This window comes from Mucor velutinosus (genome assembly GCF_035048745.1).
Source record: "Mucor velutinosus strain NIH1002 chromosome Unknown tig00000041, whole genome shotgun sequence".
Classification (NCBI taxonomy): domain Eukaryota; kingdom Fungi; phylum Mucoromycota; class Mucoromycetes; order Mucorales; family Mucoraceae; genus Mucor; species Mucor velutinosus.
The window spans coordinates 4,333,587-4,360,165 of NW_027041905.1; the positions used below are offsets into that span (position 1 = coordinate 4,333,587).

General features: G+C 40.2%; 8 protein-coding genes across 8 annotated transcripts; 4 read left to right on the top strand and 4 right to left on the bottom strand.

Annotated features, from left to right (window-relative positions):
- Positions 1-69: 69 nt before the first annotated feature.
- ATC70_001615 (uncharacterized protein) lies at positions 70-2,802 on the bottom strand (the record flags this gene model as incomplete). Its single annotated transcript, XM_064821009.1, has 7 exons — positions 70-171; positions 225-946; positions 1,001-1,391; positions 1,448-2,035; positions 2,091-2,339; positions 2,394-2,527; positions 2,586-2,802. 7 exons carry the CDS (start codon positions 2,800-2,802, stop codon positions 70-72), a joined length of 2,403 nt encoding a protein of 800 aa, XP_064684929.1.
- A 4,047-nt stretch (positions 2,803-6,849) lies between these two features.
- RPO21 (DNA-directed RNA polymerase II core subunit rpo21) lies at positions 6,850-7,329 on the bottom strand (the record flags this gene model as incomplete). Its single annotated transcript, XM_064821010.1, has 1 exon — positions 6,850-7,329. One exon carries the CDS (start codon positions 7,327-7,329, stop codon positions 6,850-6,852), a length of 480 nt encoding a protein of 159 aa, XP_064684930.1.
- Positions 7,330-8,766: 1,437 nt separating this feature from the next.
- ATC70_001617 (uncharacterized protein) lies at positions 8,767-9,675 on the top strand (the record flags this gene model as incomplete). Its single annotated transcript, XM_064821011.1, has 1 exon — positions 8,767-9,675. One exon carries the CDS (start codon positions 8,767-8,769, stop codon positions 9,673-9,675), a length of 909 nt encoding a protein of 302 aa, XP_064684931.1.
- Positions 9,676-16,048: 6,373 nt separating this feature from the next.
- On the top strand, positions 16,049-17,045 carry ATC70_001618 (uncharacterized protein; the record flags this gene model as incomplete). Its single annotated transcript, XM_064821012.1, has 6 exons — positions 16,049-16,080; positions 16,137-16,464; positions 16,517-16,600; positions 16,654-16,760; positions 16,815-16,909; positions 16,969-17,045. The coding sequence occupies 6 exons, from the start codon at positions 16,049-16,051 to the stop codon at positions 17,043-17,045; spliced, it is 723 nt and encodes a 240-aa protein (XP_064684932.1).
- Positions 17,046-18,017: 972 nt separating this feature from the next.
- Positions 18,018-22,407, top strand: ATC70_001619 (uncharacterized protein; the record flags this gene model as incomplete). The annotated part of the gene is made up of 10 exons (XM_064821013.1): positions 18,018-18,183; positions 18,240-18,760; positions 18,826-18,924; positions 18,988-19,605; positions 19,654-19,769; positions 19,824-20,955; positions 21,011-21,421; positions 21,472-21,848; positions 21,903-22,118; positions 22,179-22,407. 10 exons carry the CDS (start codon positions 18,018-18,020, stop codon positions 22,405-22,407), a joined length of 3,885 nt encoding a protein of 1,294 aa, XP_064684933.1.
- Positions 22,408-22,990: 583 nt separating this feature from the next.
- IQG1_1 (iqgap- protein) lies at positions 22,991-24,056 on the top strand (the record flags this gene model as incomplete). The annotated part of the gene is made up of 6 exons (XM_064821014.1): positions 22,991-23,216; positions 23,283-23,301; positions 23,357-23,497; positions 23,562-23,670; positions 23,724-23,770; positions 23,840-24,056. 6 exons carry the CDS (start codon positions 22,991-22,993, stop codon positions 24,054-24,056), a joined length of 759 nt encoding a protein of 252 aa, XP_064684934.1.
- A 61-nt stretch (positions 24,057-24,117) lies between these two features.
- On the bottom strand, positions 24,118-24,860 carry TPD3_1 (protein phosphatase 2A structural subunit; the record flags this gene model as incomplete). Its single annotated transcript, XM_064821015.1, has 4 exons — positions 24,118-24,300; positions 24,351-24,476; positions 24,535-24,671; positions 24,731-24,860. The coding sequence occupies 4 exons, from the start codon at positions 24,858-24,860 to the stop codon at positions 24,118-24,120; spliced, it is 576 nt and encodes a 191-aa protein (XP_064684935.1).
- A 278-nt stretch (positions 24,861-25,138) lies between these two features.
- Positions 25,139-26,509, bottom strand: ATC70_001622 (uncharacterized protein; the record flags this gene model as incomplete). Its single annotated transcript, XM_064821016.1, has 4 exons — positions 25,139-25,232; positions 25,294-26,142; positions 26,197-26,291; positions 26,351-26,509. The coding sequence occupies 4 exons, from the start codon at positions 26,507-26,509 to the stop codon at positions 25,139-25,141; spliced, it is 1,197 nt and encodes a 398-aa protein (XP_064684936.1).
- Between the last annotated feature and the right edge of the window lie 70 nt (positions 26,510-26,579).

Consider the following 26,579-nt stretch of genomic DNA (forward strand, 5'->3'; position numbering starts at 1 on the left):
TAGTAAAATAATAGTAAAATATGAATTAGAAGTGGGAATAAGAATAGTGTATAGTATATAAAAGAAGCCTTATTTGTGTCTGGTTACGAATGTTTTGTTCAAGAGGCCGAGTGTTTTGGTCACATTCAGTCGAACATATTCAAGATCCAGTAGCTCAACATTATCTTGTTGCTGTGGCGATAATGAGCACATTGCTTTATAGACGAACCCTGCAACACACATACCTTTTCAAGTAAATCATCCAGCTTCAGATCCATCTCCAGAATAGGCTTATCACGACCCTTAAAGTGCATTGCAATGATAAATGTACCAGGCAAAGGTGATGTAATGGAAAAGAAAATATTGGGCCGTCTGTTTTCGGGCACTGTGCTCTCTGTGATAACACCATCCTTCTCCAAATGATTGTGCGAAAACTTGAAAGGTCCTTTTGGTGGCCCTTTGGGTGCTTTTCTAGGCTTGCCTCCTTCGATCTCTACTCCAATACCTACAGAATTCTTTGTCGTCTTCTCGCCACCACTTTGTATTCTGACATTCTGCAGATACGCCTTGTAGCTTTCCAGTTGGCTTTTGAGGTAGTTGTTGTGGTCCAGAATCGTCTTGTATACACCTTCCAATGAGTCGGATTCTTGTCTTACTTTCTCCTTGAGGTTACCGAGATGTGCTAGTTCTTGTGTGATCTCCTCTACCAGCAATTTGTAATGGTCTCTATGATCTATGACGCCTGCGTCTTCCAATTCTCTCAACATGTCCTTTACTTTGATCCCTTTTCTCACTAGTTGCGCATCCTTTGTCGTGGCGGCTGTCTCTGCTATGTAGTCTAGATCAAGTGGACCTGACGCTAAATGTGGAAGCGAACGAATCAGTTGAACATAGATAGCTTTCGTCTCCATATACAGAATGTCATTTTGCGTAATGTTGTTCTCAGACATGAGGGCCGTAGTGAGATCTATTGGCGCCACTGTGAGACATCAATTTAGGGCGCTTTTTATCTTAGGCTTACCTTGGATAGGGATCTCCCAGCGACTGAAGAGGGGTAAGTCAATAGTCTTGTTTTCCTTTCGAGATACTTGTGCAGGAGCAGGAGCAAGATCATTGACCAAGATGCGAAGGTGATCCTTTTCTTTGGGCGCTATGATATCCAAATGGCGTTGAACGAGGGTATGAGTGCTGTATATTTCGTTGAGGGTAATATTAATGTCGATATCTTTCTTGCTAAGCGCCATGTACTGATCCATCTCCAAAGTTTCATAGAAATCACTGACTTCACAAAGCTCATTCAAGAATTTGTTGATGCGTTGCTTGTTCTTTTCGACAAATGGGTTTGTAGGCAACATGTAGCTTTCCTTGGCATAAGAAGGTCTGTTGGCCAAATTTTGCAGCATCTTGGCAATCTATCCAGAGTATTAACACCTCTCCTTCATCTGTTCTCTCCTAACAAAGTACTTGCCAAAGTCAGTGTTCTTCTAGGCGCATTGCCAGGTGCAGTTTCCAGCAGCATGTACGCTCTGGGGGTAACAATTGCAGGATTGATGAACCGCAAAAAGAAAAAACCACCAATCATAGAGCAAACGGAATACTCTGATGCATCAGGACTCTTTCGTTTTGTTAGCGAACGGATTTGTTTACAGATCCAGCGAATACCGTATGGAACAGACGCAGTGGAGGAGATGATGGTGGTCAAAAAACTCTCGGCAATCTCAATGAGCTTCTCTAGGCGAGGCTGGATAATCTTTTGCACATTTTCGTTCTCTGCTGCTACTTCTGGCGTGACACTGCGAGGTAGATCTGCTGGTAAAAAGCCCTTTTCGCTTTCAATCTGTGCCACCATCTGCTCGTATACTTTGAGAGGATTAATTTCCAGATTCAGTTCTTGATCCTCGACTAAATCCCTGATCTTGTCGGATAAAATTGATTTCAGATAGGCTTGACCGGGTCCTCTTCTGGTGTAGGTTGTCATCATTCGAGAGACGGGTGTGTTGGCACGCAGCAATGAGCCAAATTCTGTGGATGTTTCAAACTGAGCAGCCAGCACATTCTAGCAGGAGTTCATCAATACGTGTGGTAATCTGGAATACAGGTATGTTACTTACCTGAAACATGGTCAACAGCAAATGCTCTTCACGACTTTCGTATTGATTACCATACAGTGTGAACATGACAGTTTGCAGCAGTGTATCAATTTCTGAAAGACTGACAAGTCGGCACAGTGTTGCAATATGTCTAGGTTCGCTCTGGAGAATGAAAAAGAAGTTGCCGTATAACTGCATTCGACGATCATCGGGAAAAGAATCGCTATTCTCGACACCATGTTCTTCCAGGTGAGAAGCCATTTCATTTTGCTGCGATTAGTGTCAGTACAGAAACACTTCATCACTACATTGAATCCTATTTACCTCGTCCAATGCAATTCGATTTTGAATCAACAGAGCAATTCGAGAATCCAGATAACGCACATCTCTCTCCAACACAAAATTCTTTTTCGACTGACCAGAGATCTTTGATTTCAAATCACGTAAACTTCGTTGAGCTAATTTTGATTTCACTAAGAATAGATGATCTACCATATCAATTTATTGCGAATATACCTTGTGCTAATTCATCTTCTACTTCATTGTCTTGCTCAGCTGCCATCGAGTAGAATGCAGATACCGAGTATCGTTTGGAATTGCGACCTGATTTACCTCGGCTTGAATGATGACTATTGGCAGCAGCAGCAGCAACAGCCCTTGACACTATCTGACTAGTCCCTGCGTTGCTGGGATAGCCATACGCTTGAACCATGCCATTCTTTCGATCAGCCATAACTCAAGAATTCCTGTGGTGTTGCTATATGGATGTGTGATCTTGTAAATTTAGAATGCAATGAGATGTGTCAGTTAGAGAAATCAGCTGATGGTAAAGAAAAGCGCTGTATTGATAAGGGTGGGAGAGAGAGAAAGGAAAAGAAGAACAAGTATCAAATAGGCGATGGTTCCTCAAATAAAGAGAAAAAGAAATAGAGAGTTGCACAAAACTAAAATTATGTTACCTTGATGTTTTCCCTCTCCCTTTGTCTAAATGAACCTCCTTTCTATTTACCTTCATCTGCATAATGGTGTTTTCGTAGTGTATTATCTTAACAGCATTATTCGCAAAAAGCTTCTGTTGGAGGTATGAAAACGCTTTAATGGCAATTTGCAGGTGCTCTATACAATCAGGACGAACTGACATGCTAAAATCATCTACCTGGTTTATGAGACAACAGCGCAGAACTCCGCCTAATTGCTGATTACTAGACATGTTGGCCTTTACCAAACAGTTTTGTGTTGTCCTCGATCTATAAGGGGTCAATCTTTGTGGAGATCTTGGTTTATAGCGTCCGAAATTGCTTTGATTTTGTCTTCTTCACAATGTGGAAAAACGTCAGTTTAAAAAGACGCAGATTTGTATACACAAAATCAGACGGTATATTAATGAAGCTCATTGTGAGATGTATGTCTAGTCTCCTTTGCACTCCTGATATGCGATAAAAACATAAGCGCACATACAGCACACAGACATGGATAGTTATAAAATGAAGGAGGCGGAGGTTAGCCCTCCAAACAATGAATTTCAATCCAATAAATTGATGCTGTACCTCTTGTAAGTTTGATTGGCATCATCATCACTAACGGCATGAAGAAAAGAAACAACGAAAAAGAAGTGAAGTGAGAAAGATGAAAACGTTTAACCAACAGCACCAGATAACCTTCCTTTTTAGTGAATCTGGTATGACAATGCACTAAAACAGGGTTGCTATGGCAATTGACTGCCTGGACAGATGTCAACAAGAAGTGGTTCGGCATAGAAACAAGCCTCATTTGAAATATACGTTCGTATATATAGCTCTGATCTTGTTTGATAGCCACATTAATTAATTATCATCCTTACCCTGTGGTTGCTACAAGGCCAATAAAATGCTTCTCGATTTATGATGTCGCACAAGGAACTATCAAACCGCCCTTATGCTAGTAATAGCGCCGCATGACTCTCCAATATTCAGTCTAGATGATTCTGCCTACATAGAAACGTTTACACATATATGTAGCCTGAAAATAAAGAAAGCAGATTTTATATGTAGCAAGTGTTTAATGCTTTTTGGATGATAAGAGAAAAATATCCAGTGCTCTCTTACAAGGCCTTTAAATAACATATACATACAAAAGCCATGGAATAACGTTAGCAACTGCAATTTGAATGCTACCAGCATTTAATGTAATTTCACCACTTAAATGTTCAACATTCCATGAGAGTTCTTTATAGACTCCCCTGTAAGAGAGTGTTTGACCCTTCTTGAGTGTTCTACGTCTGTATAAAAGGAAACAACTCATATTTGTGTAAGCAGCATACTAGCATCGCCTCTTACTACGCAAGAGTATGCAGACTACAGCCAAAATTGGACGTGCTTCGGTCGCGTTTTCCCGCGTTAGGAGCTGCTTTAAACCTTCAAATTGGCACCAAACAATTGCTCTCATCTGGCAGTAACTTGCTGACACCTTTGCTCAACTTTTTGAGGATCCAAAAAACATGGTCAAAAATCGACCAAAAAGCATGAGGGGTACCTCATGGTTTTCTTCGAAAATCAAACGATTGCGTTTTTCACCTTGAAAATGAACACTTTTACTAAGGCATATATTGAGTCAAAATGTTTCTATCGATCTAAGGCAATACCTGAAATTATCTTTGTGCGACTTTGATATGTAAAATTCGACTTTTTGGCCAGAAACCTCTTTTGATATCTTCACAAATTGCTCAATAAGTTTATTCAAAACATTTATATTACTTGGTACCATTGGATGCGCCTTAAAAAGCACTCCAGGAAAGCTTAAAGAAGCAAACGATGATCATCATATTTTATACAGTCGAATCTGCTAAAATAGTTCAATCGAGTCGAAAATCATCAAACTTTGGCCAATCTTGGACAGACTAAGAGTCTGGGATTAAATTAGGTTTGGCAGCTGGTGAGGCCAGCTGGCAAACTCAATTGCACTTTTCATCATGATGAAGGCAAAACAGTAATTGATACTTTTGAAGCGTATGGAAGGTAGATGGAAAATGACATAGCATTATCGCCGGTCTTGCTATTTTTCTTCATTCTATATTTAGTAACGTCAGTCTGGACATTGACACTCCATGGGCTGCATAACATGTCTGTAGCAGTAAGTAGGGAATTTGAATCAATCAACATTTCTCTCAAAGAGATGGTCAGTTTTGTTAAACCAAGTGTTATCAGTAATATCAACTTTGGAAAAAAAATAACCATTACTTCCATGTTCTTTAGTATTTCAAACAATATGTTATCTAGGTTTCAATTACGACGTAGTCTTTTCAATGATCTAGTACGTTCGTTTTGTTGTCTTGATTGCAGCCGTTGACTAAATCTCTGAGGCTCCGGGTCGTCGTTCAAAAAAAAAAAAAAAAAAAAAAAAAAAAAAACGCTGACAGCATTGAGCAGAGGAAAGAGGGTAAAAATAAAAATGTTTTTTGTTAATTGCAGGTCGCAAGTGTATCTTGCAGTCAGCAAGGCCTGCTACTAAAGAGAAAAGCTGATGGATACATAAGCTCAGGTACTGTAACGGACCACAAAATTAGTTTCTTGAAAATGGCTCTCGATGAAATGGTTAGACATCCGCATATGAAAGGTTACTATATAGTTATGAATAATGCTCTCATTTATACTAATGAAAACGTAAAAAAGTATATTGAGTATCGAGGATATAAATGTGTGTATCTTCTTACGTATTTCCTTGAGCTTAACGCAATTGAACAATTCTGGGCAGTGGTAAAGGTTAAGGTTAAGCGCCATAGGTTTTTACAGAAAGACACTTTGTCCAGGAGGATTACAGAAGCCTGCAACAGTGTGAAGCAAAGTCATTTCAAAGGGTTCGTCTCGCATTCTTACCAGTGTTGGGATAAATATTGAAACAAAGAGCCCATGTAAAGCCATTAACGACTTCACTAAAGCTAAGAAAAATGTCAATAACTCATTCATGAACATTGCTAAACCATGAAACTGGATCGTCACCAACAACTTCTTAATACTCACTTGTTGATGGTGGAATCCAATCTTATGCTACTTTTCTTTAATCCTACCAAACGCTTTGGAAGACACTATATGTTTATGTTATTTGCATGGATTTTTTTTTTTATTTAAATTTAAGATATACAGCAAGTGGGAGTCATAAACAGAGACGGAGAATAGAGAATATAGGAATATAAGATATAATAGGGGTTTTCAGCAATGCCAGAGAGGATACGAAGAGAATAAAAATCAATATCGAGACAATTTACCAAGGGTTCCTTTGCTTGATTTGGCCATAAGTGACATATAATGTGATATTGGGACAAGGTCAACAAGTCCTTCTCAAACGGTGGTAACGGTGGCAGCATTTGGTAGATCCTTTGCACAGATCGGCCAGAAACAATGGCTTACCGCAGCAAGGAGATCCAGATTTTTGCGAGAAACAAAAGCGTGCAAATCAGATAATGAAGAAGCAAAGTCCAGCAAGGCAATTTCCATCATGGCGTAAAGACAATCGTGGCGTTTGGATACAATAAAAAAAGGAGATGGAGTATCCATTTATCATAAAGGCTAAACAAGCCGGTAGATCATACCGTTCGGTGGCGCGCTTGCAAGTGATACCTAGTCGGAAAATGTCCAAGTTGACTGATTGTTTCGTGGTGAATACGCTGCCAACCTTGGCCACATCAATTCGCCCAGCACTTGATTGCACACATCGTTTAAGGTACGTTGGCCAAATATCTTCATCATGGTGGGGCTGTGATCCATAGGCGCAAGAAAGAGGATGTCGGCAACAGCCAGCAATTCTTTCAACGATGTTTCAAAAGGAAGGGGGGATCAATGGTATCAATATGTCGACGGTATTGTTGAAACAAGTCAGTGATGTTGCTAGTTCCATTGGTCCAAGGTGTAATTGGCATTGCATCGCCCATAGTACGGTCAAGGATGGGAGATGAGGCATTGTTGTCAATGAAAGGAGTCATTGTTGCGCTGCTGCTTGATTTCAACTCTTCGCCATCATCTTCTTGTTCCACGACATCTGTATTTTGATCAAAGTTGCCTTGAATATTCTCGCCGTAGGCTATCCAATTTTTGGGTGTTACTTCCATGATCAAGCTATTATAAGGCTTCTGGTTCACTCCATCCTCCCTCCGAGTTGCATTTTCTGGAGGCAGAACTGTGATACCATTGGCGGATGCTGCTCTTGAGATGGCGACACAGAGCTGGCCTTGTGTAAACACAGGACCTTTATGAGATCTACAACGATTTTTTTTCTGAGAGATTATCATTGCAAAAGACATCAATATAAGGGAAAACTCGCAATAAAACCAAATAAAAAAATATTTCAAGCTAATCGATTGTTCTTTCAAATTCATGATCCCCAATTAATCAGTATCGCAATCATCATTGCTATCAACAGAAAGGCATTTATATCAGCCAACAGCAATACCACCGCCAAAATCAATTAAAGCCCAGCTTTTTTTTCTGTTCAAGATTGGACAAATATCGTCTTTTTACGACTTCTTTAATCCATTCTATGATATTCGACTATGTAAACTGTAATGATCACCCTACGCCTCCTAATATATTCTCGAAGTACTTTTCAAGGCGCTTCCGATGGTGCCAAGTAAAATAGATGTTTTGACTAAACTTTTTGAACAATTATAGAAAAATATAAAATAAAGTTTTTGGCCAAAATGTCGAAACTTTGCATATAAAGACCTCATAAAAATGGTTTCAAAAGTTGCTTTGGGTTGAGAGAAACATTTTGACTTAATATCATAACATAATGTTGTGAGCGGTGATGTCCGCATCGAGACTACATCTGGGAGGTTAGCAAAATCAGTAAGCAAGCAAGTAAACAAAGCCGTTATATATAAATATCAGTCGTATGTCATATCAATAAACACAGTTAAGAAAATCCCCTTTTTAGTTTTGTTCTTCTGTGTAGTCTTTATTTTGTACACTAGAGAAGTAGTATTGATCGTAATAGCTACTTGACGTGTCCAAATTCTTTATAGTTGAATAAGCGTAATCTTTACTAAAAGCACCGTTACCGCACCCTCTCAACAATAATAAATGTTCAGTCCTTAGACACTTTACAACCCTAATATGGAACCAGAGTTTCAAGGCATCTGTCAGGCCTGGCTCATATGAGAATAATGATTTTACAATCAACCAACAAAAACCACTGTTAGTTCTACCCTCTTTCCTCTGCTCAATGCTGTCAACGTTCTCTTTCAACGACGTTTTGGAGCCTTAGAGATTTCACTACTTATTGCAGACATCTTACGCAGCCCATGAATCGTCAATGTCCAGACTAACGTTATTAAATATAGAATGCAAGACGATGTCATTATGAACGATATAGAATGCAATAAAATATTATTATAAACGATAGCTTTATGGCCTGCCACCTACTTTTCATACGCTTCAAGAGCATTTACTACTGTAATGCAGTATGAAAAGGGCGTTGAGTTTGCCAGCTGGCCCCACAAGCCAAAATCAATTCAAGCCCAGAATCATAGTCTGTTCCAGATTGGACAAATCTTGATAATTTTGGATTCGATTAAGCTATTTTTGCCACCATTGATGCCCATCCTGTGTCATCTCTTCTCAGCTATCACATTCGAAATGTTAACAACTGCCAATTTCACCAAATCCCTTTGCTTTTTCCCTCGTCTCGTTCTCAATGGTTACTGAAACAACGAACTGGCACTGTGGATATGATATATCGTGCTGTTGATTATCTCCCTCGTTCTTTTGGCTCTGCCCGCATTAATACAGCTACTGCTATGGCGTTGCCACTGCAGGCTGCAGTGTTTGTCCCTCCCTCCTCCAGCTTCGTGCTTCCTCTTTGTGTCAAAGAAATGATGGTGGCCGACGTTTTTCAGTATGATTCCCGGCTCAATTTCGTCCATTGGAAGGATACTTGCGACCCCTCTCTGCTCACCTGGAAAAGAACTCCCTCCAAAGTGTTCAAAGGCCTAGCGACAGGGAAATTACAGCTTCAACCTTACTTCGAGCCAGTCTGTAGCCCAGCTCCTTTAGAGGATTCAGTCGTCTCATTTGCTCCTTTGATTGAGCAGTTTCGTCTCCTTGATGATCTACCTCTTGGTAATGTTCAGGCCTCGGCTAAGGCATTTCGTCGGGCTGTCCTTTCGTCTGTGGTCTCTCCTTTGGCATTGCGCAAAATCTCTGCGTCCAGCTGGAAATTTTTTTGGTCCCTGTCTCTTAACACTGTCCAACGTAATGTGATATACCGTCTCATTCTGGGTCGAATTCCTCACCGTCGATTCTTGCATTTTATTATACCCAAAGTCTTTGTGTCTCCTCTCTGTCCAGTTTGTTTGTCTATGAACGATTCCCCAAGTCACCTCCTCTTTCATTGTCCTTCTAAAGAGAAAGTTTGGCAGGGAGTCATCTTCGAGTTTCTGTGGCCTACCACCTCGATTCTAGATATTAAAGAGGCTCTTCTGCACCTTGATTTCTCCAACGTTTGGTATTGCCAAATTGCTGGAATCAAGCCTTTCCGAATCCTCATCGTCACCCTTGGTCAACTGTGGCTTGCCCACATGAGGTTCATCTATGACAATGTTCCTATGGACCATACAGCGATATTGGCCAGTATTTGAACCAGTGTTCGTCAGACCATTGCGGAAGATCAGTGCCATTCCCTCCTGTAATCCAAAACCATTTATTAGATAGTTTTTTTTATATAGTTTAGTTTAGTATCTTATTCTTTATATTTTAGGTTATAGTTATCCAATTCTGTATCTAAATTGCACTCGCCTCTTCACTCTGACCTATTACTCTCAGTGTACGCGAATCAATCAATAAACAAAAAAAAAACAAAAAAAATTAAAAAAAAGCTATTTTTGCAGATTCAACTAAGTAGAATATAATGATCATCCTGTATTTTCTTAAGCTTTCCTGGAGTACTTTTAAAGGTGCATCCAATGGTACTAAGTAAAATAGATGTTTTGAATAAACTTATCGAATGATTTATGAAAATATGAAAAGAGGTTTCTGGCAAAATGCCGAAATTTTACATATCAAAGTCCCACAAAGATGATTTCAGAGGTTGCTTTGGATCGATGGAAACGTTTTGATTCAAGATATACCATAGTAAAAGTCTTCATTATCAAGGTCAAAAATGCGATCGTTTGATTTTCGATGAAAACCATAAGGGGTACCTTATGCTTTTTGGCCATTTGTTTTTGGTCTCCAAAAAGTTGAGCAGTAATGGCAATAAGTAACTGCCAGATGAGAGCAATTGTTTGGTACTATTCTGACAATCTAAAACGGCTTTGAAAGCGAGAAAACGCAGCTTAAATGCACTCAGATTTTGCTGTATTAGCCACACTGTCGACTAAGAAGGGATAATACCTGTATGCTACTTACCTGTATATGAAGTATTTACATGTATACGGATGCGGAACATCGCATAAAAGTTAGATCCACAAATGATGTGAAGGGTTTTCAAGTGCAAGCGGGAAGTCATAATGAAAGTAGCAGTATTTTGATAAGATACGCAAGGGCAATTGGTAGAGAACTATCCGGAGCATAATCACTCGTATATTATAATGCAGAATGCTGCTCTATCATTCCAGATGATCATTGAAAAGTATGGCAATGTGACAATGACACGATCAAGGTCGTGCTTTTTGGCGTCTTATATAGTGTGACATTCAGTCATTCTACCAATATATGCTAGGATTTCGCTGTTTAGCCTTCAATTATCGCATGAGAGCCATTTATATACTATCTGGACTACGGAGCTGGCTTTTCAACAATATACCACGAGAGATACCTCATGGTTTTCACCGAAAATCCATCAGCAAAGTCCAGTGGAAGCACTTCTATCATCAAAACATGCACCACTCCGCGAGAAATGTCTGGTATAGAATGATCCATAGGCAATGCCCAAGTAAATCAGCTCTTTTCGTTCGACGCCTGAGGAACGTTGAAGATGACAAATGTACCCTCTGCAATGATACTGAAGATGCCAAACATCTCATGGTTAGCTTCCCCCACAAAAACGACATTTGGTCCAACATCTTTGAACAATTCCTGGGATACCCCAAAGCTCCTAATCCATAGTAAGTATACCAATCCATAGTCAATTTGAACCTGAAGCAATATTTCATCTACAACTTAGACATCAAGATTACAATCTTCGACCTGTTTGCTGCCACCATTCGTATGATATGGAGATTCCACCTCCTACATACATTCGAAGGAATGCTTTTTGATACCAACTATGTCACCACCAAGATCTGTGCCGGAGTGATGAGATTGTCAGATCTCAAGCATTAATATAAGTAGTAGTTTAATTAAATATTATATATGGCAAGTCACTTTGTTACATACACTTGTCTTCTAGATAGCTTAAGGCTGTAAAGGATGATCACTACAACTTTCATAGTCGAATTTTGTAAAATGAGTCGATCAAGTCGCAAAAGGATCAGAAATCAACGAATTGTGATAGAATGTCGATCGAGATTTTAATTCCTTCTGGCTGGCAAAAAAGACTCTCCTTGATTGCTCAAAGCCCTATAATATAACGGCAATGATACCCACAGAAACGATTATACGAGAAAGCGAGACTCCTTCTCAAATGGATAGCGTACCCAACGTGAGACCCAAAAAGGACAGGCTGGTGACATAGGAGGAGCGTGGCATGATCCAAATCAACAGAATAGCACACAGGCAAAAATGATATTGCAGGTGAAGTTTAATTCAGAAACCTCCTTCTTTTGGAAATCCCACGGCCTTGTTTGATGAATTTCGCAATGTGTACTTTACTTAGAACCCTGAAAATAGTACCATTGGATTCCTCAAGCGATTTGCTTTCTAATGATGTACATACCTTCTAATAAAATATCCTCTCTTTGACCACAAATTGGCCATTTACTTGCTTATCTCTCTTCAATTCATGTCCTTTTGTTTACTTTACATGTGATTTTTTTTAAAGCTTAATTTTGCCTAGCAAATGAATTGTTTTGATTTTGCATGATCCGAATACCTTCTAAAAGAGGACAATCCCTAAAAGAATGACATGAAATGTGTTGACTCTTTATGAGATGAATACTCTTGGCGTAAAAACTACAAACAGGTCGCAGGAATGATACACGAGAATGACCAACTCACTATGTAAATGTGGGCATATTGATGATGTCTAGTAGCGCAAACACTTGATTAAATTATTGACAGCAACCATGATAGTTGGAAATAAGATGACTTGCACTGGTTCGAAAACAATCGATTATGTTCCATTCCATGGAGATTGCCGCAATAATATTCATATGATACTCTTGCTTTCCGAGGTGTACACTTGTCTCTTGATCCAGAATCAATTGCACTGGCTCCAAGATGATGTAAACAACAAGTAAGCCAACCTTATCATCCTGTATTGCCCAATTAGATGGAGAGTTCATGGCGAATACAAACAACAAGAGAGATGGATCGGGCACTGTGTGATTTTGGAGAGAGAAATTAAGGAGAGGTAGAAAAAGATTACTTGATCTAGCAACCAACTGCATTTGTTTCAGAGTCAAATGACATTTTTTTTGTTTACGTTTTGATGAGAATGAGCCAGTAAAAAGTTGTCTGTTAATTACATCTAGGAAGAGATGGGGGAACTCGTTTCATGTGAAGGTGGAAAAAGGGCTTTTTGAAGTAGCAAAATGGACATAACTCGAGACAGAAAACAGTTGAAAGCCTCGGACGAAGCGGATCAAATAGAGCAAGTGTCAAACGCCAAAATGGTACTATTTTCACGCGCTCAAAGTAGTATATCGTGGAGAAAAGTAAAAGGAAACGAATTTGAGTGTGGCAAGGATACTAGACTCACATGAAAGTCGATGAGAAGGATATAAATAGGGATTTGTTTCAACAGCTTTTCCCTCTTCTTCTTCATCTCATCTCTCTGCAACAAGCAAAATACTCTTTACATACAAACTCTCTACAAGACATTTGGGCTCTCTCTCTCTCTCTACATATGGTCAAGTAAATCAAATACTCTACTGTCTATTGGCCTCTACTACTGCTACATACAATGCCTTACAAATCCATGGTCCTCTCTACGTCTTTTGGTCCATGCTAGAAAAAGGCCACACTATCTTTGATACATGCAGACCTTGGTGAACTGTGCGAGTAAGTTATTATCTTGTTGGACGTATGAGCCATGTTGACTAACCTATTGATTACATAGTGCCGAAAAACTACTTTGTAGGGACTGAGTAGGATCACCGCTTCATAATCATGGGTAGACTGCAGGACAAATCCATTGGTCATGCTACGGGATGATCACAAGCTTTATTGCCGACGAGAGTAGGGTTTAACCCTATGATCCGGAGATGGAGGCGGCTTGAGCGTGTCGATGATCTTGTGATGGATGAAGCAAGTTTACACCTTGGTACCTGTTTATATAGTGTTGGTTCCTTTTATTGATGGTCAATTTTCTTTGCCCAAATGGTTTGTTACGCACTCATGCCACAGTACTTGTGTACTCATCTCATCTTTATCTAGTTACCTCTGCCATCTCATGTTCTATCTCATCTAAAGCAAGCTGTTCTCTCCAAATGCTATCAAGCCAAGTTCTCTGTGCCTCCTACAAGCTCCTAAAATGACAAGACTGTTCAAACATACCATCTCTACATCTATACAAGGTCAAGCCCTACTCTCATCTGTGCTTCCTACAAGCTCCTAAAATGACAAGACTGTTCAAATATACCATCTCTACATCTATACAAGGTCAAGCCCTACTCTCATCTGTGCTTCCTCTTAATCAATTATCAAGACAATTAATGCCTGACATCTATACAAGGCCAAGTCGTTCTTATATCTCTGCTACCTCTATCTATACAAGTCAAAATAGCCTCAAAAATCTGAAATATTTTAATCCATCAAGTATGGTGATCTCATAAACTCAAATACACATTAATAAAAAACAAACACGTCTTGTCATTAGCTTCAATATTATGCTCTTTTCTGATTGCATCTTGTTTCAAAGCTTGTACTGTCCTTTGATTGCTATGACCAATGTATTTTAAAGCCTGTACATAATTTAATCATATACATATAATTTAACGTCAAGAGATGTTGCCAGTATGTGATATCATAACATGATAAATTTATGGTCCCTAGACACTTTCAAAGCCTCAAAAAGGAAAGAAATTGGTCTAACAAGTATTTTGATAGACTGACGTTATTAAATATAGATTCAAGAAGAGCAGCACAACTAGCGATAGTGATATATGATTTGCCACCTACTTTCCATACGCTTCAAAAGCATCTATTACTGTATTGCCTTCATGATGGAAAGGGCATTGAGTCTGCCAGCCGGCCCCACCAGCCGCCAAAATTGATTCAAATCCAAAACATTATTTCTGTTCAAGATTGGACAGATTTTGCCTTTTTTCGACTCGATTGAACTCTTTTGTAAGATTCGACTATACTAGTTGTGATGATCACCCTTTGCTTCCTAATAAAATTTCGAAGCACTTTTCAAGACGCATCCAATGGTACCTAGTAAGGTAGATATTTTGAATAAACTTATTGAGCAATTTATGAAAATATAAAAAGAGGTTTCTGGCCAAAAAGTCGAGATTTTCCATATAAAGGCCCCACAAAGATAGCTTCAGGAGTTGCGTTGGATCGATAGAAACAATTTGATTTAATATATACCATAGTAAAATTCTTCATTATCAAGGTCAAAAACGCAATCGTTTGATTTTTGATGAGAACCATGAGGAGTACCTCATGCTTTTTGGCCATTTTTTGGCCATTTTTTTTTTGGTCCCCAAAAAGTTGAGCAACGGTGTCAGGAAGTAACTACCAGATGGGAGCAATTGTTTGGTACTATTCTGACCATCTAAAACAGCCTTAAACGCAAGAAAACGCAGCTCAAGTGCACTCAGGTTCTGCTGTATTAGGGAAGCTATGGACTAAAAAGGGGAAATACTAGTATACTCCTCGTCCATATAGGAAGTGGCTACATGTATTTGGATATATAGCATCACATAAGAATCAGATCCACAGATAATATAAAGGGTTCTATGTGAAAGTAGAGGGTCAACATGAAGGTAGCAGTGTTTTGATAAGATACGCAATGGCAATTGGTAGCGATAGTTGCCGCTGCGCAGGTTGGTTCTCACCAATGCGAAGCGAAGGTAGAGAGCCATTCGAAGCATAAACACTCGTATGTAATAAAGATGTAATACTACTAATACAGATGATAAATGCTCTGCTTATTTACCCAACTTCAGCACTACGTTGGCTATCCAAAGACGGTTCACATTTACTATTATGATAGTACGCAAAGTTTGAAATATCGGTGCGTGGTTCTTGGTTGCTTCAGCTGTGTTTTGGCATACATGTCCACATCGCTCTAATCTAATTTTACGTGAGATACATTAAGAATGCTGTCCCTGCTGATTTAATCAACTGAACGCACTAATATCTCTCATTAAACATCGCCGTGCTTTGTACTATACTCCATGACACATCTTTAAAATGTGAGCTCTTTGCTGTCTCACAAGAAAACCTGAAGGGCTTCAGTTGCTAATTTCTTTTCTCAATTTCAATCATACAAGACTGGAAGAGGATACATAGTTGATTTGGACTGGAACAGTAATGCCGTGATCAGAGTTTATACTGTGGAGTGTTGGTAAAAGAAGCTCGCGGAACATCTCTGCGACTGATGCATATCAAGGTGCAATTTCCCATCAAGCAGTGCCCTCTTCATTTAGATGCGGTTTCAAATAGTTATTATAATAAATAAAAACTAATATATTAATCGATTGTCTTTGTTTTCGTAAGAGATGCTACAGTTGTTACTATCACCAAGTCATCTGGATGGTTGGGCCACACTTGATTCACCAACGGCGAATGACCAAGCACAACACACATTCTACGCGGAGTTGATGAGAACAGTGAAAGACTTTGTAAATTCAGTATACGAAGCATGTCTTTCGCGTGTTATGCAGATATTACGATATAAAAATGGAACAAGACCCTTTTCTTATCGTTAAAAGGTTTAGACATAACACACTCATATAAATGTATATTATCACTCATATCGTCAATACAGCCAAGTGGAAGAATCTCTTGTTAATGCAAACAATCTTTTCGAATCATGGAAACGTATTCAACAAACAGTGTCTTCACCCAAAAACCAAGAGCTACTATGGACAGCAGACGAACTGAACTCGGCTTTAGAAGCTATTGAACAAGATATAGAAGACTTGGAGGAAGCTCTACAAGCAGCACAACAAAATCCTCAACAATTTAACCTAACAGCAAAAGATATGAATGCTCGCAAGAAATTTTTGAGCACTTCTCGTAACAATATTCAAGTGATTCGCAATACATTAGCAAACCCACCTAGCAAAAAGCAATACTCTCCATCGAATAATCAGGTAAGCTCTTGTGGGTTGCAAATACAGCATGTGTTGATCATGTTGTTATTAGTCACCCAATGGTGGTAGCTCTTACCAAACAGCACGGCAAAACGATAATAGCATATTTATTGAAAACGAACAGCAACAACAAATGGTAAATGCTCATCACATTCAATCACAGAAATGCCAACATGCTATCTCGAGTAGATGATTATGCAAGATCAAGATCAACATTTGGATGCGATGGGAGGCACATTGGTTAATTTGAAGGAAATTGCAGGCACAATGAACAGAGAGATTGATGACCAAGTTATGTAAGCTTTTTGGAGAAGAATACTACGCAGAGTTCGGTACTAAATTATATTTAGTTTATTGGATGATTTGGGAGATCATGTAGATCGTTCAGAAGGAAAGCTAAAGAACGCAATGCGCAGAGTCACCGACATTTTGAAGAAGGAAGAAGGTATGTCTATGACACAAACTGTGGTGGGGGGGTATTTACTGAGAGCTTTATGATGATAGAGTCGAAATCTGGCTATTGTATATGTTGCCTTATCATTGTGCTGATCATATTGCTGGCGCTTGTGATAATCATGTAGAAACAGAGGAGTTCCTAGTTGATGAATTGAATGCCAAGAATACATTTACACTTTAATCAGACCATCCTAATATGGGTTAAATCAAACTACGAAATGGTCTTTTCTGTGTGAAATTTATTGATCTGACAGAATATCCTTCTCATCAGTACCTGTATACATGTCAAATGCACTCTCTCGAGAGCGTGCTATATAGTTTCCCAAAGCCATTCAGGGCCCAGTTGTATCTTTTGCCTGCATCGGACGCCACATCATTGCATCAACAAAGACATGGACCTGATTTCACATTTGTTGTAGATTGACAAGCGAGAATACATACGATATCAAGCTGCCATTCATCCCAAGCAACTTTTTTACGAGGCAGGGGCCTTGACTTTTCTTGTCCCACTAATTTTTGGCTCCATATTTGAAAGACCTGCTTCCACAATGTAAAACTGTCATTGGAGACACATTTCATTAATTACAATTGTAAACGTCTGGATCATTAGGCTTTGAAAGTCAGTGGTATCTCACATCCATGATGGTGTCTCTTTCTCATGTCAAACACAATGCAAATGTAAACGACAAAAATGATATCATGCTTGTATTACAGGGAACAGCAAAAAGCATCAGCCATGGTGTATCTTTGTTACCTCTGGTGCCATTCAAACAAATTTAGATTCATATCAAGAATACATTCAGCCTCAGTCCCTGTTTTGGTGAAGCGAGGCTATAAATATCTTAATAGACGATGCTTCTTTTAAGGGCCTGGATTCCCAGTTGCAACATAATTAATAACTCTTCTCTTTATTGCTGTCTTTCTCTTCTTTTTCCTTTTTTTTTTTTTTTTTTTTTTTTACTTACAAAAAACTAGCCTTAGCTGGAGATTTGATCAACTCTATCTTTCCATTTGTTGAATTTGCTGCCTCCTTAAAGCGTTACCGACTTGTCGCATTTACCAACTCATCCATTAGCGACCTGAATATATATATATATATGAGTGCCGACCAAAACCACCCATCTGCTTCTTCTTCATCTTCTCCCTTTTACTACCAACAGCAACAGCAACAGCAACAGCAGCAGCAGCAGCAGCAAGTTGAAAACGACCAAGACAATATTCAATTGAAACCACCTATACAAAAGATGAGATCCTTTGATACAGGTACGACTAGAGAGATGCGCATCCATAAAGCAAGCTAATCCACACAACGTTTAAAGCAGACTCTTCTGACGGTGGCAGGACCATGCCAGAAGATTTCGAAGAAGGATTAGGCCTACTCAACCACGAAGCTCGTCCACAGCCTAGAAACATCAACAACTTTGTGCCTGATTATTCATTTTCATCAATGAATAACAATGCGTATGCAGCTGATGAATCCACTGAAATGCTGGAGCAACAGACGGTGGTGGATGGAAAAGAAGTGTATACAGCAGATAGAGTAGAAAACTCGCACCAAGAAGGTTTTCGTCGCTCAGCCATGAAAGAGAAACAAAAGAAACCACCTCGAAAAAGCGTCAAAGACACCATCAAGGGCCTATTCAGCCGAGGAAAAGATGTGACAGATGGCTCACCTCGTATCATCCACATCAATAACAAAGAGCTCAACAGTCAACAGAAATTCATGGCAAATTCAGTGTCTACAGCAAAATACAATCTATTCACATTTCTGCCCAAGTTTCTCTATGAAGAATTTAGTAAATCAGCCAATGTGTTCTTTTTATTCATTTCTGGCATCCAGGTGAGGCTTTGGAGAGAGAAAGAGCTATAGGTCGATCTATTTGTACTAACGCTTGATATTCACAGCAAATTCCCAACATCTCACCCACATCAAAATATACAACACTTGTACCACTTATCATTGTGCTGTTAATCACAGCCATCAAAGAGATTATCGAAGACTTTGTAATATTGTGGCATGATGTATCCAACCTTACAATTCACTCACCCATGATACTCTTTTTGTAGGGAGTACACAAATCTGATCGAGAGTTGAACTCACGCAAATGCAAAATATACGACGGATCACAGTTTGTGGATAAACCGTGGCGAGATCTTCAAGTAGGCGACATTTGTCGAATCGACAATTCACAATTCTTTCCTGCAGATCTGATATTACTGAGTAGCTCCGAACCAGAAGGCCTTTGCTACATTGAAACCAGTAATCTGGATGGCGAAGTCAATCTCAAGATCAAGCAAGCGTTACCAGAGACAGCGATACACACTTCACCCGCACAGCTATCCACCATGTCAGGTGTTGTGAAATCAGAACAACCCAACAACCGACTTTACAATTACGATGGTACACTGACTACAGCTAACCATGGCATTGGTGGAGGCAAATCAAAGGACTACCCATTGGATCCAAGCATGTTGTTGCTGAGAGGAGCTCAGTTAAGGAACACAAGCTGGATCTATGGTTTGGTGGTGTTTACAGGACATGAGACAAAACTGATGCTGAATTCAAGCAAGAAGCCTACAAAGGCCTCCAATGTCACTCGCATCACCAATAGAAACATCTTGTACCTATTTGCCATGCTCGTTGCTATGAGTATCTTGTGTTCGGTGGGTAGTTACGCCATCTCTGTAAGTATACATGGATTGACTCGTTGCTTGTACTGATTCTCTTGGTAGAAAAAGGATGGTGATGCGAGGGACTACATGATGATTCCAGATGCCGAGCTTGGTAAAGAGTTTGGCTTGAATATTCTGACGTTTATGATTCTATTCAACAGTTTCATTCCCATCAGGTAAGTTGGATACAAGCAAGAGTAGTATATGGCGCTAATAGTAGCTCTATATAGTTTGATGGTTACCATGGAGATTGTCAAGTACATTCAAGCCGTCATGATTGACAACGATCTCGACATTTACTACGAAAAGACAGACACTCCCGCAGTGGCCAGAAGCAGTAGTTTAATTGAAGAATTGGGACAAGTAGAATATGTATTTTCAGACAAGACAGGCACGTTGACTTGCAATGAGATGGAGTTCCGGCAGTGCTCCATCGGTGGATTATCTTACGCAACGGTACCAGATCCTGACAAACGACCGACATCCGACAGCGACCCCAATGGACAGTACTCTTTTCAGCAATTGGAAACGCATTTGGAGACTTCACCAGATCAGTATGTTATCAATGAGTTCTTGACCTCTTTGATGACATGCCATACTGTAATTCCAGAGATGAATGAAGAACTAGGCAAGATCATCTATCAAGCATCCTCACCTGATGAGGCTGCATTAGTGAATGGTGCCAGCGATGTCTTTGGCTACCAATTTACAGCACGCAAGCCTCATTCTATCACCTGCCTGCGCAAGGGCTTCGAAGAAGAATACCAAATTCTGAACGTATGTGAATTCAATTCAACCCGCAAACGCATGTCGGTTGTGTTGCGTGGTCCTGATGGCAGAGTAAAGCTGTATTGTAAAGGCGCGGATACTGTGATTTTGGAGCGTCTGTCCAAGGACAATCCCTTTGTGGAGCCAACATTGGCACACTTGGAAAGCTATGCCTGCGAAGGCTTGCGTACCCTGTGCTTTGCTATGCGTGATATCTCTGATAGTGAATACATGGATTGGGCTGCCATCTACGAAAAGGCGTCGACAACACTAGTAAACCGTGCTCAAGAATTGGACAATGCTGCAGAACTGATTGAAAAGGACATGTTCTTGTTGGGTGCCACTGCTATTGAGGACAAATTGCAAGACGGTGTGCCAGACACCATTCATACACTGCACGAAGCAAACATTAAGGTGTGGGTACTGACTGGTGATAGGCAGGAGACGGCTATCAATATTGGCTACAGCTGCAAACTGTTGACAGAGGAGATGGATTTGATTATTTGCGACGAACAAGACCACATGTCTACTAGAGCGTTCTTGGAAGATAAGCTTGCACATGTCATGACTTTATCTGAACATATGGAGCACGATGTAAGTAGAGTTGATAGCAGATTAAACAGTGTGCGTTAATATACGTCTTCAATAGCCATTTGCCTTGATCATTGAAGGAAAAGCACTGACATATGCACTGGAAAAAGACCTGGAAAAGACATTTTACGACCTGGCTACTCGCTGCAAAGCTGTTGTGTGCTGTCGTGTCTCTCCTTTACAGAAAGCCCTTGTGGTCAAGGTCGTCAAAAAGTTCTCCAAGTCGATTCTTTTGGCTATTGGTGATGGTGCCAATGATGTATCCATGATCCAAGCAGCTCATGTTGGCATTGGCATCAGTGGTGTTGAAGGCTTGCAAGCTGCTCGCAGTGCGGATTTCGCTATATCGCAATTCAGGTTCTTGAAGAAACTATTGCTTGTGCATGGTGCTTGGGCTTATCAGAGGTTGAGTAAGATGATTTTTTTCTACTTTTACAAGAACGTAGCCATGTATCTGACACAGTTTTGGGTAAGTATCATGGCACACAGACATTTCCAAGCATACTAATACCTTGATAGTATGCCATATTCAATGGATTCTCGGGCCAAACTTTGTACGAGTCATGGACCATGTCTTGTTTCAATGTGTTTTTCACCTTTTTACCGCCAATGGCTATTGGTATATTTGATCAATTTGCATCAGCACGACTCTTGGATAAATACCCTCAAATGTACATTCTTGGACAAAAGAACGAATTCTTCAATCAAAAGAGATTTTGGGGCTGGATTGTGAATGCAGTGTATCACTCTGCCTTGCTGTACTTTATTGGCATGGCTGCATTTGTAGACGACTCTGTGTTTACAGCAGGCTTCTCGGGTGGGCAATGGTGGGTGGGTACAACCATCTTTTCTGCTACATTGGCTACTATTTTATGGAAAGCAGCATTGATCACAGAGTAAGTATACGTTTTGGAACGAGTAAAGCTTGTTGCTAACCTTTGTTTACATAGCATTTGGACAAAATACACTTTTATTGCTATTCCTGGATCTATGGTGATCTGGTTCATCTTTCTGCCACTGGTTGCTTATGTTGGACCTCTGTTGCCCTGGGAGATCTTTCAAGAATACTACGGCATTGTACCATTGCTCTTTGGCAATGTCAATTTTTGGCTCTTTTTCATTGTTGTGCCCCTGGCATGTGTCTTGCGTGATTACATTTGGAAATAGTAAGTCAATGCTGCTAATGAACTTCAAAAGACGTTCACTCACCCATTTCAACTGTATAGTATCAAGCGTATGTATCGACCTCAAAGCTACCACTATATTCAAGAGATCCAAAAGTACAATTTCCCCGATTACAGACCTCGTATGGATCGATTCCGTCGTGCAGTCAACAAGGTGCGCAAAATCCAAAGACTCAAGCAATCAAGAGGCTTTGCATTTGCTCAAAATGAGACTGATCAATCAAGGATCATCCGAATGTACGACACAACGCAACAAAAACCATCTGGTTAAGCTATATTCCCTTTTATTTAAATTGCTATTAAATTCAACATCTTGTACTATATCAGCTATGATTTTCCGTGTATAGCAAATCAAACAGCTTGCATCTTCCATGTGATGGCGTTCAACCATCGCTTTTACCGGATGGGCTAGTAAAATACTACCTGGTTGACGTCTTACAAACAGTATTAAATTTATGCTGTGGTCGCTGATCGGTTGGATATGCATCTCGATTCAACCAACCTGAGCTAAATGGGTCAATCGCAGTGGAGTATGATTTCCACATGTAACTAGCTGGCTATTGCTGGTTATCATTCGCTCAACCAGTTACACACAATGGCAACCAATTTAATGTACAAAACTGAAAGCTTTTAGCCAAATCGTCAACAAACTACCAAACATGTCATGTTTCTCTATTTTGCAGGGAAAAAAAAATGGATTGGCAGTGCATGATGTATGTAACACGTTTGACCTGTTTAAAAAAAAAAAAAAAAAAAAAAAAAACTCTTCATTCCAAATTTCATGAAACGTCAAAAATATAAATACTTGGAACGTTATCGTTCATATTCCGTCTTTCTTCTTTATCTTACTCATCATGAAATTTATATTACCTTTGCTTGCACTGCTCGGACTCAGCAGTGCCCAAATCACTGCTAATCAATCGGATGCTTTGGACGCACCCAATTACTGCAATGCATCTGTTGTTTCTTGCCATTGGTCTGGCGCTGTTGATGCTTGTTGCTCTCCAAAGTACGGTTTGGTGGTTCTTGCTCTCCAGTGGAGCCCTGGGTGGGGTCCTGCTGATGAATTCACCATCCACGGTAAGTCCTCGTCGTAGTATAATGCTTGTGATATATACATTTCACTCAACATGTCTCAAATAACAGGTTTATGGCCCGACACATGGTAAGTTGTGATTCACTTTCTCAATCGATAAGCATTCTCACCTCGGTCATTACAGTGCTGGTCGTATGGCTCCTGTTGATGGTTGCGACAGTAGCAGAAACTCCAACCAAATTGCCACTATTGTCCGGGACATGAATGAAACTGTCTACAACAGAATGTCCACCTTCTGGCCTAGTAACAAGGGAGACAACAACTGGTACGTGTCCCCACATTTAGACAAAAGAAAATTTTCCTAGCTTCATTAACCTTTATGAAACCAGGTTCTGGTCACATGAATGGTCAAAGCACGGCACGTGTGTCTCTACCTTGCGTCCAACTTGCTACGGTACATCCTACAAAAAGTATCAAGATGTCATTGAATACTTCCAGGTAATTTAACCCTGAATTCCACCATAACGTCCCTATATTGATTGTTTGTACAGCAAGTACTTGATTTACGTGACAAATTTGATCTTTTCGGTGCACTCAAGTAAGTTGCCTTAGCAAATTCCTCCCACAACTGATCTGTATCGCTAAATCCATCCATACTTGTGTCCAGTTTGAACGGTGTCTCTCCTGGAAATACATACAATGTCGAAACCATCCGTGATGCCATCAAAAAGGAATACGGCGCTGACGTAAAACTTGACTGCAGTGGTGGCGCTCTCACTGATGTCTCGCTCAATTTCTACGTCAAGGGTCGTAGTGATTACATGATCACTGACGTCCTCCAGCCTGGTAACTGCAGAGGTGCTGTATTCTTCCCAAAGAAATAGTGTCATAGTATAATAATAAAGGGGTTTATTTACAATAATGTGTGTTTGCTGTCTTGACGTATCAGAAATCATAATCATCGTCCTCCATAGCATCTCTTCCACGCTTCACTGGCTCAGTTGATGTCGCTGTTGCTGTTGGCTGTGATGCCGATGATGGTGAAGGTTCGAAATCTAAGGGCGTTTCCTGTGTATCGACCAGCATTGAGCTGGATTTGTCCAATGTGGGTCTTGGTGGTGGTGGTGCCTGTAGAATCATTCAGTATACATGTGTCGCCACTGCACAATTAGACTTACATCAGGTACAATCGAGAAATTAATGCCTGTCAGACAATGCTTATCTACTGGTAATCGAATGCCGTATTTCTCTGGAATCAATGGCAATGGCTGCTTGTTCTTTTCTTGTGCCAATTCCAGTAAAAACTAGTAGCCTTGAGGGTCAGCTTATGGCTCACTGAACAATGTCTGTAAGCGATATTACCTCTTTCGGTGGTGGTGTAGTAAATGAGTGATTGACGCGTCCCTGTATAGCCAGCTGAATATCATCCAAGTCTAGGTCTGATTTGCCAGCATGTTCTGCATAGATGAGCGAGTCCTGAAATACGTCGGATGTGTACCCTGTTTGCTAGTGTATGAGTATGCATGTCTCATTTAATCATCTAACAAGACTAGCTTACTGTGTGCAAATTCAAGCAATTGATGGACCACTTTGGGATCGTAATCCTCGACGCCTAATGACTGAAGGATAAGAGATACAATACGTGCATCGCGAGGCTGGACTGGTTGCTTTTGTGAGTCGGCAGCCATATTTAAAAAAAAAAGTGTGAAATGGAAAAGAAGATGTAAATTGATTTTTTTTTTTCGGCCGTCTCATTTAAATGTTGCCATCGCTTCAACATGACGTGGAAATATGAGGGTAGGCGCTTGATGAAAGTGGCAAGTCTGATCTGAGGGTTTACAGCTTTACCTTACAGTGCAAGTTGGCTTATCAGTACATCCAATCTGTTGATTGAGGCTCTCTTTGATCCCATACTATTGATTCAATTCGAGAGTGTATACAATCAATGCTTTATTTCAGAGGGTATTCATGCAGTTTCAGTAGCCATCTTCTTTTCCTCAATCTCCTTTTGACGCTCCAATGCAGCCTTTGCATTCTTTCTTTTTTGTCTTTCCTCAAAGCTATTTAAAAAAAAAAAAAAATCAGATATCGTCTTTTCTCGATCTCCACACAAGCACTTACATTTTGCGATTTTCAATGATTCTATTGATTATGCCCTCAGTGGTAATTGTAGCATTGGGAGTGTCAATTTCCCTGTAAATACCAAGCTTCTTTGGCAACTCGTAGGGGTCTCTACCATCCATGTCCTTCTCTAGATGACTATTACCATGAGCCACAAGTGCTACCTTGTACTCGCCATTCAAAAGCTCCTCTGTCACACTGTAAGGTGCACCAATAATCACTTCATCCACGTATCGACACGCCAAAACGCTCAGTGCACGCTCATGTAGGTTCATCAGTGGATAATTGGATCCCTTGATGGCGTTGACTGTCTGATCATCATGGACACCCACAATCAAGAAATCGCCCAATGCTTTAGCACGTTTCAAGAATTCAATATGACCAACGTGGAACAGATCAAATGTGCCATCCACATAAACGACTTTGTCGGTCGCTTTGGGTTCACGGCCTTCGCTGAATTGAACAATACGACGAGATGTAGGCAAGAAATGAGAGACGGTGGTGACTTTGGATCCGTTGGCACTGAAAGGTGCTAATTCTCGGGTATCAAATGTTGCAATAATGGGCTCGGCTGTGGTGGATGGTCTGCGTTTGTGGTGGTCGCGAGTCATTAGTAGCATACGACCGACAAGCTCTGTGGTAGAGACGCCTTCTGTACGCTTGCACTCTTTGTAGAGCCCAGCGTCTTTGACAGCTTGATAGCAATCAGTGCCATCAGCCATGGTAGTAATGTCATCGCCATGCACACAGAAATCAATACTGTGCTCCTTTAGAATCTCCACTGTGGTGTTGTAGGGTGCGTTGGGAACAACTTCATCTACCCATTTGCAAGCAGCTACAGCAGCGTATCTACCATTGAGATAATCAGCATGAATAGAATGACACTCGAATGCTTTTACTCACCTCTCCTCTTCCTTCATCACTGGCACTCCCTTGTTCGTTTCTATGTCAGCATCATTGTGCACACCAACAACTAGAATATCACCCATCTCTTTAGCCTAAAAGGCAAACAGATATAAGTAAGACTAGCAAGAGGTAACGTTAAACAAGTGTGTACCTGACGCAAGGCGTTGGCGTGTCCATAATGCATCATATCAAAACAACCATCAACCCATACTCTGATTCTCATTAGACAAAACATGACAGCAGCAGCAGTTTGATATATACCGTACCTAATAGGCTTTCTCTCGGCAGTCGCCATCTTATCAGTACCCATATGAAAAAAAAAAGGGGGAGAAAGAAAGAATAAGGATAACCATCACAACAAAAAAGTTTAAACGGGCATT